At 33.8% G+C, this 15,081-nt stretch overlaps 1 protein-coding gene across 8 annotated transcripts in view; it reads left to right on the top strand.

Annotated features, from left to right (window-relative positions):
• Positions 1–15,081, top strand: part of Robo1 (roundabout guidance receptor 1) — a 1,075,667-nt gene that overhangs the window by 1,050,125 nt on the left and 10,461 nt on the right. For all 8 annotated transcript variants that reach the window (XM_074072928.1, XM_074072923.1, XM_074072927.1 and 5 more), the window contains 2 exons: positions 8,062–8,468; positions 11,337–11,489. In XM_074072928.1, coding sequence (XP_073929029.1) covers positions 8,062–8,468; positions 11,337–11,489 — 560 coding nt within the window. The remainder of the gene's footprint in view (positions 1–8,061; positions 8,469–11,336; positions 11,490–15,081) is intronic.

Here is a 15,081-nt window from a genome sequence, read left to right as displayed (position 1 = left end):
TTGTTTTTGTTTTTAAATTAAGTTCACATAATGATTTATTCTCTTACAAGTATAATGTCATTGAAAAAATGAGTATGGTGTATTCATTTTATATTGACCTCAGACACCTTTATCTTGGTTAGCTTATAGGTTGGAATACTTTTTTTCCAAATTACTAAATAATGTGAGGAATTTGTTCTGTTTTATGTGTGTGGGGGGGTGTGCTTAGACTTTTAAAACTATGTATTGAGTATCACCAACTAATACATAATAGCTCTATTTGTCATTTTTACCATATAAAGCTATTTCTGCATGGTGTGAGTTCTTCTCTCATTGTTGATGACTTTGTACTATTTTATTGCCCTTGACACATTGTAGTATATATCTGTTGCTTTCCATATTACTAATGTCCTTTGAAACTGAGTACATTATTTGCCTCAGAAGATTGTCCTTCAATAATCTGGAATAATTCTACTTTATGCTGCTTGACTCTTACTCTGTAGATTAAAACAGAATTTGCAATGTTTACAACTATTCTATCATTAAGAAGTTATTACCAAATTCAAATCATATAGTCTCTAAATGAAGGAAGTAGTTAAACCTTTTGTGTGACAATGGGAGGAGTTAGATTGCCATAGATTTAAACTTGCTATTAACCTGTGGAACTTTATGAAGAGTGAGACAAACAAAAGCCATCTCTTTTTCTTGTTAAGGTCACAAACCATCTCCTCTATTCTTATTAGAAACAAATAAGAAACTAATAGAGACAATTAAGCTCTAAAATACTTTAGCATTCTTTCATTTTCTAAAACTACCTCTTTCCCACCACACCCTTCTGCCTTGCCAGGGCACTCACTGTCTTTTTCCTGGCTACTCTATTCTTTTGTCTTCCTTATATAAACCTTTCTACCTCTCTTACAAGAAAAATCAGTTTAGCTTTATCTTATCCTTATCATTTTCATTCAGTTCTTCCTTGGCTTCACTGTTTAATACTTACTTTTAAACTTACCCTTTCCTTAGTCTTCCCTTCCAATTACACCATCTCCTACTGCTTGTATTTTTAATCAACTTCCTCCTTCCTGATTCCTATTTACACCTCAGCCCACTGCATTCTGATTTCTACCATCTTTGCGCCATCAGTGTGCTGAAAATAGCCTCTTAATGGTGAAATCTAAAGGCTTCTCAGTGTTTGTCACACTTAAGCTTTTGGCAAGGATGGCAATTTTATGAATTGTTGTGAGAATCAAATGAGATAATGTATGTTAAGTAATTGAACCAGGGCAAGTGCTCAACAAATAATAATTCCTTTCTGTCTTCAACCCTAAGCATCACCCTACCACTTAGTTCAACTACTTCTTGGATTTTGATGACTGTCAAATTTATTTTACCAGCCCAGACATTTTTTTCCTGACTGTCACAATTATATTTTTACTTGGACATCTCCACATGTTCAAATTTAAATCAAATTTGCAGTGAACTTTTCAAACTTGTTCCTTTGTCCAACTTTAATGGCTTCTTATCTAGAAATATCAACCATTATTTATTTGATCAATGAACTAAAAATAAGATAGCCAAGAGAATGTGCAAAATCATGAAAAAAACCTTTTTCATTTTGAAATAAACTTAATTGTCCTATTTAGTAATTTCTTTTGTTGTCTTCATGTCATTACATAAATTATTTACCAAGTTCCTTTAATGCTAACTCCAAACTCGCTCTTGATTTTATTCCTTGGTGTTTATTCCTACAGCTTCTGGGACAAGGGATCAATCCCTATCCCTTGAAATATTCCCATGGCTCTGATATTGCCTCAATTTTACTTCTCTCACTTCTCCTGTCCACTCTCACCTTATCTTCCTCGGCATACAAGTTTACTGCTCAGTATTCAAAGCCTTCCATAATCCTTTCCCTTTACTTACCTTTCCCTCCCATCCCCTTAACACTCTGTTCTAATTAGTCTGTTTCAAATTCCCTGAATGTACCTTAAAGTCACCATCCACACCAAGTCTTGCACATCGCTTTTTGATTATCTGGCAAGCATTTTCTTGTCTTGCTAAATCCTGCTCAGATGGTATTTCCTCAATGAAACTTTCCTCTATTTGCCTGACCCCCCCAAAAAAAAAAGTTTTTAGAGGTTCTGTTCATATCTCTATTACCAGTCTTATTGGTTTCATGTTGCTTCAACATTTGTTTTTTGCATCTGTAAATTCAGTGATCTTTGAGGACAGAACTCTTGTCTTTTTCCAATATTTGATAAGTGGAATCTGATACTACAGTAGAATTTGCAAATGACCTCCTTCTGACTGTTTAGAGTGATAAATACTTGCTGAAGTGGACATACGTAATTAGAAAATGCACTGAATACTTGCCCTTACAATCAATTTGACTATATTCATCTTTTTTAAGTGGTATTATTTTTGGCTCAGAAGGAATTATGAATTTGATTTCTAGCATCATTTTTGTAAATAACACCAGATACTAACTTTAAAAAGTCAAGGAAAGTCCATTAAGAAATGCAAGCCTCTTAGTGCTTTTTTGTGATGTATGTATATTCTATATGTTTATTATAGAAATTTTGAAAATATAGATACAGAAAATTAAAGTATAAAAGTGCTAATGACCTGGGTAGTCAGAAAGTCACTAGTAAGAGCTCATTAAAGACTCTCAATCTTTTATGTCTATGTAGTCACACATTACTTTGAATTTGCGATATGCCAGCATTATTTTACAGGCCACTCTTTTCAATCAACAATGTATTTTTCTGTGCTGGTAACTTTTTAACACAGATATTTGCATTAAATATGTACCGTATCTTATTTGACCTATTCCCTAATATTTGCCTTTTGATTCTATAAACAATGTTGGGTTCTCCTCTATAGTTAAGCCCTTAAATGAAACCTCTTCACTCAAATGTTTTGCCATCAATGGATGACTTCTGTTACTTTTCCTTTTGCCACTTCTTTAACGTTGCTCTCATTAGAGAAAGAGAGATGTTTCTCTACAGATCTCATTCTAGGGCTTCAGACCTGTATATCCAAGTCCTTGTTCCTGCAGGTTTTTATGGCCTAAACATCACTCTGAGTGACACACATATCTTTAGCCATAAAACCACTTTCCTTGTTCAACAGCCACTTTCTCTTGCCTGCGTTATGGTAATGTTCCTCTAAGTGGTCTTGCTGCCTTTGGCCTCACTCTTTCTATATCTAAGACCCTGCAGCAGATTGTGCAGCGCGCTTTCCTAAATTGCAATGCTAATCAAGTCTCTCCACTGCTTATCTCTCAATGGCTTCCCATTTCCCTTAAAATAAAGAAAAGATTCTTTAATGGAGCAATCAAGACTCTTTGTGATCTGACCCTTCTGTCTCTTCATCCTTACCCCTTGCCACATCCCTTCACTGTCTGTGTTGTCTTTCTTCTTTTTTCCACTTCCTGGAATGATCATAGTTCTGGCTTACCTCAAGATCTTTGTACATGCTATCCATCTTCCTGGAACACCATTATCCCCTCTCTTTTTTAAGTTAACATCTGTGTATCCTTTAGATTCAAGAATAAATGGCAGATTCTCTTTCCTTGATATCCTAATCATGGGCTAGGATCAATTCTGTGTAGTCCTACAACACCCGATACAACCTCTGTCATGCTGCTTATTTAAAATTGCAATATGTAATTAACTATATATGTAATTAATTGTATCTTTCACGGATACAATTAATCTTATGTCTAGTTTATTCAACTGAACTTACAGTGTCTAAGTTTCTGTTTCTGTTGCTCTCCAACAAGCTGTTTTAAAACTTGGTAACTTAAAACAACCAATCATGGCTTTAGCCATATTGTTGGGGCTGGAATAATTCCCTCCAGGTTATTTTCTTCACTCACATCACTGATGTCTCGGTGTTCCTTGGTTTTCTCTGTATCTGTAAGGAGTCTTATCCTCAGGGTCTTACCATATTACACAGGCTTTTCAGAACACTAGGTCTTAGAATAGTGCACCTTCTCATGGAGCAGCAGGTTTCCAAACAAGCCAAAGGAGGAAATTATCAAGCGAATTAAAAATATGTACTCAGAACCAAGGGATACTCTTAATGCTGCTATATTCTATTGCTTGCAATAGTCACAAGGCCTATCAAGATCCAAGAGTATAGAGCTAAACTCTCTCTCTTGGAGGAGGAATAGTGAGTTTTCATTTCAGAAGACCATTTGCAATGGGAAATGTTGTGGACATTTTGCAAAATCCACTCTTTCATGGCCAGATACACAGCTTATATTCAGTACTTAAGTCTTAAAATTGAGTCTTTACATGTCTTAAAGGGTAAAACATTCCCTAAGCTCTTACTGCCAATGTCTCTTTGGTGTCAAAAAATAACAGTCTTTGTCATAATAGGTTCATGGCAAATGTATAAAGAATAAATATATTTATCTTTTTTATGCTTATTGTTAGGGTGTATATACTTTGGTATGTTTTAATAAAAATTACTGTAGTAAAACCATTATAACAGTATTAATTAGATAACTTTTAAATACTTGTACTGTTGTGAATACTAAAATTTTGCCATCCTAATGAATTCCTAAGATATCCCATTTTTCTAAAACTAGGCAAACTAGGTGACCAACATAATAGGAATCTATCTTCTCTTTTTTTTCAGATAATGCTAGTGAAAATAATATAATTAAACTTATTCTCACATACTGTTTCAAAAAAATGACTGCAACTTTCACATTTGCTGTTGTCCATGCTTAGTAAAAATGTCTTGAATAATAAAAATAATTTTCATAGATGGAATAAGAAATTTATTGATATTTTTAATGTATACAAGTTGAATATGATATCATTTGAAAGGAAAAGAAAGAACAAAAGCAAAGGAAAGTTAAGCATTTTTTTTTTACAAACTGCATAATAGTTAATTACACGTAGAATTGAAGATATACTAGTGTTAAGAAAATAAATCTAAAAGTTGTGTGTTTTCCCCTTTTGTCTTTTGACTGGAAAGTCCTGTTTGGCAAACTGTATAAACACTTACCTTCATGAATTAATAGAATCACTCCCTTTTTCTCTTGTACATGTTTGTGAAGGCATCATTTTAGCAGGTGTGTAGAGTATTGTGAGTTGTAATCCTACAGGGTACATTATTTCAAAAGACCCTGAAACTCCCTGGGGGAGGAATCTAGAGAGTTGAAGTTCATTTGCAACAAGTCCCACTTAGTGGATCATCCTGAGATAGATTTTTGTTTTCAAATAGAATATATTACATATTTTAAACTCTGCATGTTTATCACACATTCCCGAGGCTGCCCTTACTTATAGATGCTTTGAATAATTTTTTTCTTTCTTTCCTCAGAATTTGCCTGGGGTGGTAGTAGTTAAAAGCTAGCACTTGTTTAACCTGAAGGCATTTTTGCTCTACAGAAATGTGAATTATCCAAACAAGACAATGCTGGCATCCTTTCATAGCAAAGTTGGTCGTTCTACATCACTTTATTGGTGGTCAAAATAGTTCCTTTTGTGCTAATAAGTCTTACATGTCTTCAAAAAATGAATTTTCTTATGGTATTGTGGATTTTCATGCTGCCAAAGGCTGTAAATTATTTTATTGCATTCCAAATTAAATAATAGTTTTCTTCCTATGTGTATAACACACTCCACATTGAAACAATTGTCCATTTTAGTCTCTTAAATAACTTCAGCTCTGGCACATTTTTCATATTTCTTTTAGTGCCACACACAGACACATTAAAAACCACCCAGAAATGAGAAGTCATGCATTATATTAAAGAATGATGTATATTGATATACATGGAAAACTATATTTACTCTAAAATAGGTAATAACATATACTTAGTTATGTGCACATCTTTTTCATTATAATGTCTTATTTTTCACTAATTGGGTTTTTAAGTCATCTGTATGTGAGACATATCTCTCCTGGCTTGTATATATACAGGTACATACCTACATATACTTGTGTGTATGTGTGCATGTGTGTATGTGTAATAATACCAATCTTAGAAGGAAAGTTTATAAAATTTGAGCTTAAATTCTGCATTTGATATATACTAGCTATAAAAACTTTGGCAACATCTGAATTTCAATATCCTTATGTATAAAATGATAATTAAAGAAGTAACTCAGAAACTTATGAGAATTAACATTAATATGTAAAGTATTCTTGGCTCAAAGTAAGTGCTCAATGATTTAATTGTAGTATCCTAATACTCATTTATTTTAGAGTTTTCCATTTACACTAATAAAACAGGTTTATTGGAATGTCTCAATTCATTGAAACTTAAAAGCAAAAAAAGTTTTTCTCCAAAGACCTGCCATACCATCCTAAAAACATTGCTATGATGAAGTTACTTTTCCCTATCTTTAATAGGTAACATCATCACATTCTGTGTAGTTTTGACCTGCATTGGATTTTTACCAGATTCTGTATGGTTTTGTTTGTTTGCTTTTAATTTTATTCCGGGACCTGTTCATTTAAAACCTTAGTCATTCATTCCCAGGCATTCTTTGTAATGTCTGGTGGCTATGGTTGCATAGAGTAAGAGGACATGTTCTACTTTGAGACTTCTCTCTTCTCCTGCCTCTTCCAAGTGCTGAAGGAAGGAAGAGGGAACAGAATAAGAGCAAACTAGATGAAGAACCAGTCTTCTGCTTGGTTAGCCACAGTGACTAGTCTATCTTGTCTTACTCTGACTGTCATAATAGTGGAGAGTGAGGAATGCTGCCACAAACTTACCCACTGATGAATACCTCATTCCTGGGCAGCATGTCTAGACATTTTCCCACATCTTCAGGTGTACCATCAGTCATGCTACATCTCTCCTGGCCTCCAAAGCTGTGATGGTCACTGGATGACAGTACATCTTTATCTTTACTACATTCCAACAATAGTGCTTGGGTTGGCACTAACACAGAATTTGATGAGATATTGTCATGATCCCACTGCATCATCTCATTCACATCACTTAGAGATCACTGAGTCTGTTGAACAAGTCATTAACCAAACAGTCCTCCACCGAGAGATTCATCAAATTTCACCTCTTCCTCCTCTCCTCCTTCTTCTTCTTCCTCTTCCTTCTGAAGGTATGCTCTTAATTTAGGAGTTATTCTCTTGGTATTCTTCTCCATTAGAAATAACTTCTTTCTATAATGTTATTTTCCACTAAAGCCTAAATGCTCTCTACCTTCTCAGTTGTATTATATTCACTGTGGATGATGGTGTTGGTTGGTGTTAATGGAAAGATTGCTTTTAACTGGTGTTCTACAAGTCCATTGGGAGACGGTTGAAAGTTCTTATTAGTAACTCTGTGAACTTAGATTGTGGGATACTTAACTTTGCCCTCATCTTTAGTTTTACCTAATTCCAGGATTTGGGAAAAAAAATACCATTAAGCATATTGTTAAGCTGACAGATAGACTATCAGTAAAAAAAAAAATGGAGTTTAAAATAGCTAATAACCTTCATGAAATTCATAAATGATTAAACAGAAAAAAATTACTCTTTGGCCTCCTATCTCTTTTTTAATAGGATAAAATCTAAAAGTAATTGTGTCATTGCTGAATATATATATGTACATATGTATATATGTGTATATATATATGTATGTATATATAGTGCTATGAAATTTTACTGATTATAGTCAAGATGAATAAATCCATATTCTTGTAATGCTAGAAGTACTAATAAGGGAAAAGGATAGAAATAAATGTTTATGAAGAAACTTTCAGGATGGATGTCTATTGTCTTTGGTAATAATAAGCAATTGATAACATTGGAAAATCTTTAGGACGATATATATGCATGTATCTGCAAATAAGTTTTACTTCTCCCATTTTTAATTGAACATAATCTGAATAATAAAGCATAAGAAGAATTACATAGATCAGTATATTTTTATTAAACTTGAATAAAAATGTAGTCCAAGAAGGTTCCTGGTTGTAAGATACAACTCAAACTATACTGAAAAAATAGGTCAGCAGAAGCTAAGGTCAAATAAGTATACTCGTAAAATTCTTGGTTAATTCATTGTTTTGTGTCTTAAGTGATGAGCTGAGCTTTTCCTGTTTATTCATCTTCATGCAGACGGCAGCCTGTAAGTCCTCCTCCACCACCGCGGCCAATTTCCCCACCACATACCTATGGCTACATTTCAGGACCTCTTGTCTCAGATATGGATACAGATGCACCAGAAGAGGAAGAAGATGAAGCTGACATGGAAGTTGCCAAAATGCAAACTAGAAGGCTTTTATTACGTGGGCTTGAGCAGACCCCTGCCTCAAGTGTTGGAGACCTTGAGAGCTCTGTCACTGGGTCCATGATTAATGGCTGGGGCTCAGCCTCGGAGGAGGACAACATTTCCAGTGGGCGTTCCAGTGTTAGTTCTTCTGATGGCTCCTTTTTCACTGATGCTGATTTTGCCCAGGCAGTAGCAGCAGCTGCAGAGTATGCTGGTCTGAAAGTAGCACGACGTCAAATCCAAGATGCGTCTGGTAAGTTATGTACCCTTCACGAAGCTTAGAAAAAATCAACGTATGTATGTTACTCAGATTATCTCCTGTGTTCGTGCATCCTATGAGTAATACAACTTTATTACCACCTTTTCTTTTTTTACTGACTAAGGAAATCAAAGTTCAAGAATATGACTTAGCTTTTCCTTGACAGAACTTTTAAAATCACTTATTTTATGTTGATTTAATAAGTCCTATGTAATTTGAACAATGAGAAGTTATCTGGGATGGCCCCATTTTTATGAAAGTCATAGCAAATATGTACTATATAAGTATGTTTTATACACATTTATATAATTTCTTTAAAATACGAGTACTCAGTTAAATGAAGTTTGTGTTACTGAATGCATATTGTAAATTGTTATAATGTAGAAAGCAACCAAGATAAAATTTATTGTGATACCTCTATTTGCTAAGAATGAAAGAGAAAAATATACAGCCAGGACATTCAGCCATTCGAAAATGGAGTATTTCTCCTCATCCTTTTTATCTACATGTCCTCTAAACTAGAATATTAATTTATGTGGGAAGATATAAAAATGTCTGTAATATGAATACATTTTCAAGGATATAATTTTCACATTTTGAATCTAATAATTAGAAGAACAAGACAATGCAAGTCATAATTTTTCTATTTCCCTTTTTCACTGCCAGTAGCCTATTTTTAATAAACATATAACCATTCTTATGCTTTAGCCCACTTTTACTTATTTCTTCTTCCCAACCCTGTTTAGGAAGTAGTGTGACAAAGAAAATAATTTAAATTTTAAACATATTTATTATGTCATTCATATATATATATATATATATATATAGAGAGAGAGAGAGAGAGAGAGAGAGAGAGAGAGATTGATTAATACAGCTACACATACATATTCATTTCATTTTGTGTGGGTGTATATGTTTATTTATTGTAGCCAAGAAAATAGAAGAAGTAGAATAAAAGAACATGGTCAGAAAGAAAGAGATATAGTCAGGTAAAGAAAAGTCCATCACAGCAATTAAATAATTGATATTTCATTGTCAGTTTAATAACTGTCACATTGGTATTATTCCTTGCTTTCTTGCGATATTGCATTGGTCATTATTTTTACAGCATAGCATATATTCAGAGAAAATTTAACTCACATCATATAGTCATCTCTATAAATTATTTATCACATATATGTTGCAGGAAAAAGATGTGTAATATTCTTCAACTTATTATTATAGAACGTATACTTATTTTAGCCAGGCCTATATTTTTGAAATTCAACTGAGCAACCTTTTTCCCTAAGTAACTGCTGGATGGAGCAGCTACTACAAACTTAATTATCTTTCTTAATAAATAAATAACATCTTACTTTACATACACCTTTACCCCCTTATTGTTAATCATCCATAAAAAAATAAAATTAAGCATTTCAAACCACTATTTTCAGATTGCATTAAGGATGTGTTTCAATTCATTAAATTAAGGAAACGTAGAAGTAGCACTGAAAATTCATATGTGAAGGATCTTATGCCTCAGGGTCTGTGAACAGTGGATGGCCTTACACAGTAGAATGAATGATGGGTTTGTCTCAGCCCTAATTCTCTGTTTTCATGGATATGTAACTTTAATTGTAATAGTTTCCATCATAGCTAAAGAGAGTTTAGTTTAATATTTTATTATAATGTGATAGCACTCTTAGTTTTGTTTGAACTAAGCATGTGTGGCCCTCTGCCTATTACAATATTCTTTTCAGGAAATAGTATTGCTTATCATGTGATTTGAAATTAATATGAATGAATAATCCAGTCACATTGCTTCTCACATGACTGCATTAATGTCTATTATTTAATATGCTTTGGCTTGCATTTTTGTGTGTGGATTTCGCTATATGTGATTTCTGCTGTTTGTAGCCAAAAGACATCTTGTCTAGGTCTAGATCTGTTTGAAGTTTCTTGTGGTACAATATAGAAAGTTGTGGGTTTGATACTGGAATTTCTAGAAACCCAGACAATGAAGGTGAACATAGGGCCAAGAGTTCTCCACTGCCATATTGGATTACAAATGTTGTACCTGTCATATTATCTCATCTACATTAGGCAGCCAGGGAATTGCGGCATCCTGAAATGCACCATCTCTGATTAGTAAATTCATTTCCCACTGGCACCCTGGGAGAGTATCTTTCCAAAAATAAACAACAAAACACTACCTCTACCACCATCAAGACAGGAGTTTTACAGGGACCCCTCCAAGTAGTCAGAATCAGCAAATTTCTTGAGACAGAAAAAGGTTATAAATAAATTTTGACAGGTCCAAATATGTGCGCTAGGTCAATTTTAAACTCTTTTTAAAAAAGAAAATACTGAGAATCTTATTAAGATATTAGGATTTTGCCTTCAAAGAATGTCATAAATAAATACTTAACTGAAATAGGGATGTGATTAGTAAAGTTCATTTACAGAACATGAATTTCTTCAGGACCCTGACACTTCCTCTTGAGAAAGCAACAAGCACTGATCATATTGTGCAAAAAATTAACATTTTTATTCAAGACTAACAATGTAGTGATACTAGCTGCAAAAATAATCAAAATGTTTTTCTTTAATAAATAGATATCATGAATTTTAGCAGAATAAAAGTACTGGGGTTGGTTCAAAAAAGAAAAACTGGATGAAAAAGTCTGAAAATGTTCTTAAGGGTGTTTTCTCCAGTGAAAAACAAAAGTAAAGTGAAAAATAAAAGCTATTATTTGCTAGATTTAAAAATTTTTTTAAATTAGGAATGTTTCTAGCCTTAATGTTTTGCTTCTGTTGCTTCTGTTGCTCCTGTGATAATTAAAATGTATTGAAGAATGTGGTCTGTTTTTTTTTTCCCCTCAGGTCGCCGACATTTTCATGCATCTCAATGCCCTAGACCCACAAGTCCTGTGTCTACAGACAGCAACATGAGTGCTGCTGTAATGCAGAAACCCAGACCAGCCAAGAAACAAAAACACCAGCCAGGACATCTGCGCAGAGAAGCCTACACAGATGGTAAGTCCATTGAAACGGGTGGAGACGTCTATGAATCTCGCCTGTTTACACTGTCTCTCTCTAAGACTAGGAAATGCATTCACTGACATTAGAAATTGCATTAAAAATTCATTAACGGTAAGCTTCACATTACTTACAAGAGTGATCTCCTTCCATATCTGGTCAAGCATCTTTAGTCCTTGTAGTTTTCTAATAAGCTAGCTATTTAAGAAACTAAAAAAATGCATACCTTTAATATTTTTTACTTTATTTTCTAGTTTCAAACAAATGGACATGACTCTCATTGAAGCCATGACACAGGATTAACCCTTGTCAGATTCACTGACAAATCATCCAAAGTGTCTCTATTTTTTTCATTTGCTTTTTTTTCTTTTTTTTTTTTTTACAACTTTACATTGAAACAGAGTTAATAAACTTTTTTTGGATAATAATTCTGACCGTAGTGGTATTATAGATATTTTGTACCCCAAAAGGCAAATCGAATCATCTTACTTCATGCCTTCACATACAATCTCGATATTCACTGAAGAGGGACTGCTTGCATTCTCAAGAGAGTGTGGGAGGATAATGCAAACATTGTGATGTTGTCTAGAGAAAGCCTTTAATGAAAGTGCCTCAGGTGGCCCAGCATTTATTAAACCACCACCTTCATTTTATAAAACAATCCCACAGGCTTTGTTGGAAATTCATGTAAGATAAATTCTTTCAGTCTCACCCGTCTTGTCAAGTTTTCTAAATTTGCTGAAGGGGTGAGAGAAGAAAGGTGTCACAGACATAGCTTCCCCACCTCCTGGTCCTCTACAGGCACAATCTGATTAGGACTTTCATTACCAGTCAGCAATTTTTCAAAAAGGGCATCGTTTGCCATTATCATATGAAAGCCTAATATTATAGATCCTTATCCAGGGTTACGAGGAGGGTTTTCTGAGGTACTTCTCCCTGTGATTCCTGCCACTTGACAGAAAAATTTAATACATAGCTCACAGCATGATGAGCTCAAGTTATTTTGCAATGAGTGGCTGTCCATGCTATTATTTGTACTTTATTCTGAGTATTTTCTCTTACTTGCATCTATCTGATATTAGACTACATTAAATACTGGCATGATACAGCACACCTGGGCCTCCTGGCTTCTTCCCAGGATTCTTTTGTCAGTGAAACTGAGCTGTCAGAATATTATCTGATTTTGAAGGATTATTACAGTGGCTTTGTGCATGTTTTGCCTCTGTGAAGGGAAAACACTAACTGTAAATCCCCAAATTCTACCAGCAATTTTACATTTATGGGACCCTTGTAATGGCATTTTACAAGTTTTATAGCTGTTTTATCAATTTTTATTATCTAGAAGGAAGTGCTCCTAACTGGAACACTGGCCAAACATCAAGCCAGGATGTAAACACATCTAAATTGAATACATAAGGGAAAATCTGGTCCAAAGCTTTGTGTAGATCTTCTATTCTTATTTATAAATGTTTGAAGGGGAGTCTGGCATTGAGTGATGCCTTCTAAAAATGTTTTAGATAATGTAAGCATGCCAAGTGAAAGATTGTAGCATTACAGTTATAAATTGGACTATGCTCGAAAATTGTTATCTATAGTTATTGTCCTGCATTCTGCAACATTTATTTTACTGTGTTTAATAATTAAATATAAGTCCAACTAATACCTGAATAAAAACTATTAAATTGAATGATGAAGCACCTAATTTAACTTTTAAATTTAATTTCAAGATTTATAAAGAACTGTATTGAAACATCTACAAAGCCAAAAAGTTAATAAGAAATATTATTTGGATTTCTATTTGCTCATTTCACAAAAGTGATTATGCAAAATTATCAGTGCATACTGCAGTGCAGAAGCTAATAATTATCACAAAAACAGACACACTAGAGAAATGACAAAAGTTGCTTTTAAATCTTTTACCATTTTGATAATCAGACATCTTTAAGGTATGATGATTATACTAATATTTCTTAAATGTAACTGTGAATGATTATTGTTTCATAAAAGAAAAAAATAACAAAGTTATGAGTTATTTTGTACATACAGTATATTGATTATTTAGGATAATAAAAATGCAGAAACTTCATAATGTATCAAATAGAAGAAATGCACATTTTTTTTTGTGCATGTGTGGTGCTGGGGATTGAACCCAGTGCCTCATGCGTACCAGGCAAGCTAACACTGAGATACACACTTAGTCTAAAATGTGTATATTCTTGATAGCAATGGTTATGACAAAGAAGTATAAGTCATTTTCTCAGAGATTGTTTTTATCAAATTACTATATTATACTTAAATATATGTTCATAGATCATTTCATGAAAAAACTCAATGACAGATACAGTTTACACATGTATTTAAAAAGATAAGGGGGGAGAAAGATACCAAGTTTTAGAAAACTTCCATTAAACATATTAGTAAGACATGGAGGGGTTTGTAAGGGGAGTGCGTTTTTTTGTTACTTTGTTTTGCTTTTTGCTTTCTTATGGGTGCAGTGTGTTGATTATGATGAATAAGTTTGATTATTATTGTCTCAAGAATGGACTTACTATGTGAACTATGACCAGGATATGGTATATCATTCTTGAATTTGTTTTATAAATTTTGTTCATACTGTGAATTCCCCTGGTAGATTTTTTTGTAAACTACATAAGAAGAATGAATGGTAGCTGTGTCTGAACAGATAAGAGTGATGATGATCCTTGTCAATTAATCCCTGTATTAGTTGCTTGAGGTACCATTACAAAGTACCACAGACTAGATGATATAAACAACAGAAATACATTTCCTCAGTTCTGGAAGCTCAACATCCAAGATCAAGGCTTCAGGAGGTTAGATTTCTTATGAGGCCTTGCTCTGTGACAGTCTTTCTGTATTTTCACATGGTCTACCTTCAGGGTATTGTTGTGTACCAATCTCTTTTTATAAGGTTACTAGTCATAGTAAAGTAGACCCAATGCTAGTAAGCTCATTTCAACTTAATGGGTTCCCTAAATACGAGAAGAACAGGCACATTCTGCAGTTGACTTTGTAAGGATGTAATGTGTCCTATAACAGCCCTCTTGCTCCTCCCTAATGCACAGCACTGTGGCCATGTCTTGATCTGCAGGTATGTAAGGCTTCATGAGCACCCAGGGAGTACTGGATGCAAAGTAAAGTGCTTCATGCTATCACCATGGCAACAGGAAAGATCTAATTATTTATTTATTTCATATTTGCCACTTTCTAGTTTAACCCAGATGGAGGACAGAATTAAAATATATGAATATTTAGCAGTCAAAGTCTTATGGAGTTAAAGCCAAGTACAAGTGCATTTGTAGGACCTTCTAATAGATTCTTCCTTCCCCTCTTTTCAGTCTTTCCAATACATTTGCATACTTGATTTAAAAACCAAATCTACATTATTTCTCCAGCCCTACTTTTCATAAATTATAAATTCACCACCCTTTTTGGAATGATGTTATTTTGGTTTGATTTATCATTAATTAGAAGGCCTTGGGACTTTAAGCAGTTAAGCAAATAGAGTGCTGGATCACTATAGTGAGCTAATACTGTGCTGGCAGAATTATTTGTACACACATGTTCTTAT

This window comes from Castor canadensis, chromosome 5 (genome assembly GCF_047511655.1).
Source record: "Castor canadensis chromosome 5, mCasCan1.hap1v2, whole genome shotgun sequence".
NCBI lineage: Eukaryota > Metazoa > Chordata > Mammalia > Rodentia > Castoridae > Castor > Castor canadensis.
Note: the sequence above shows the minus strand (reverse complement) of the source record. Positions and strands in the feature narration are given on the sequence as shown.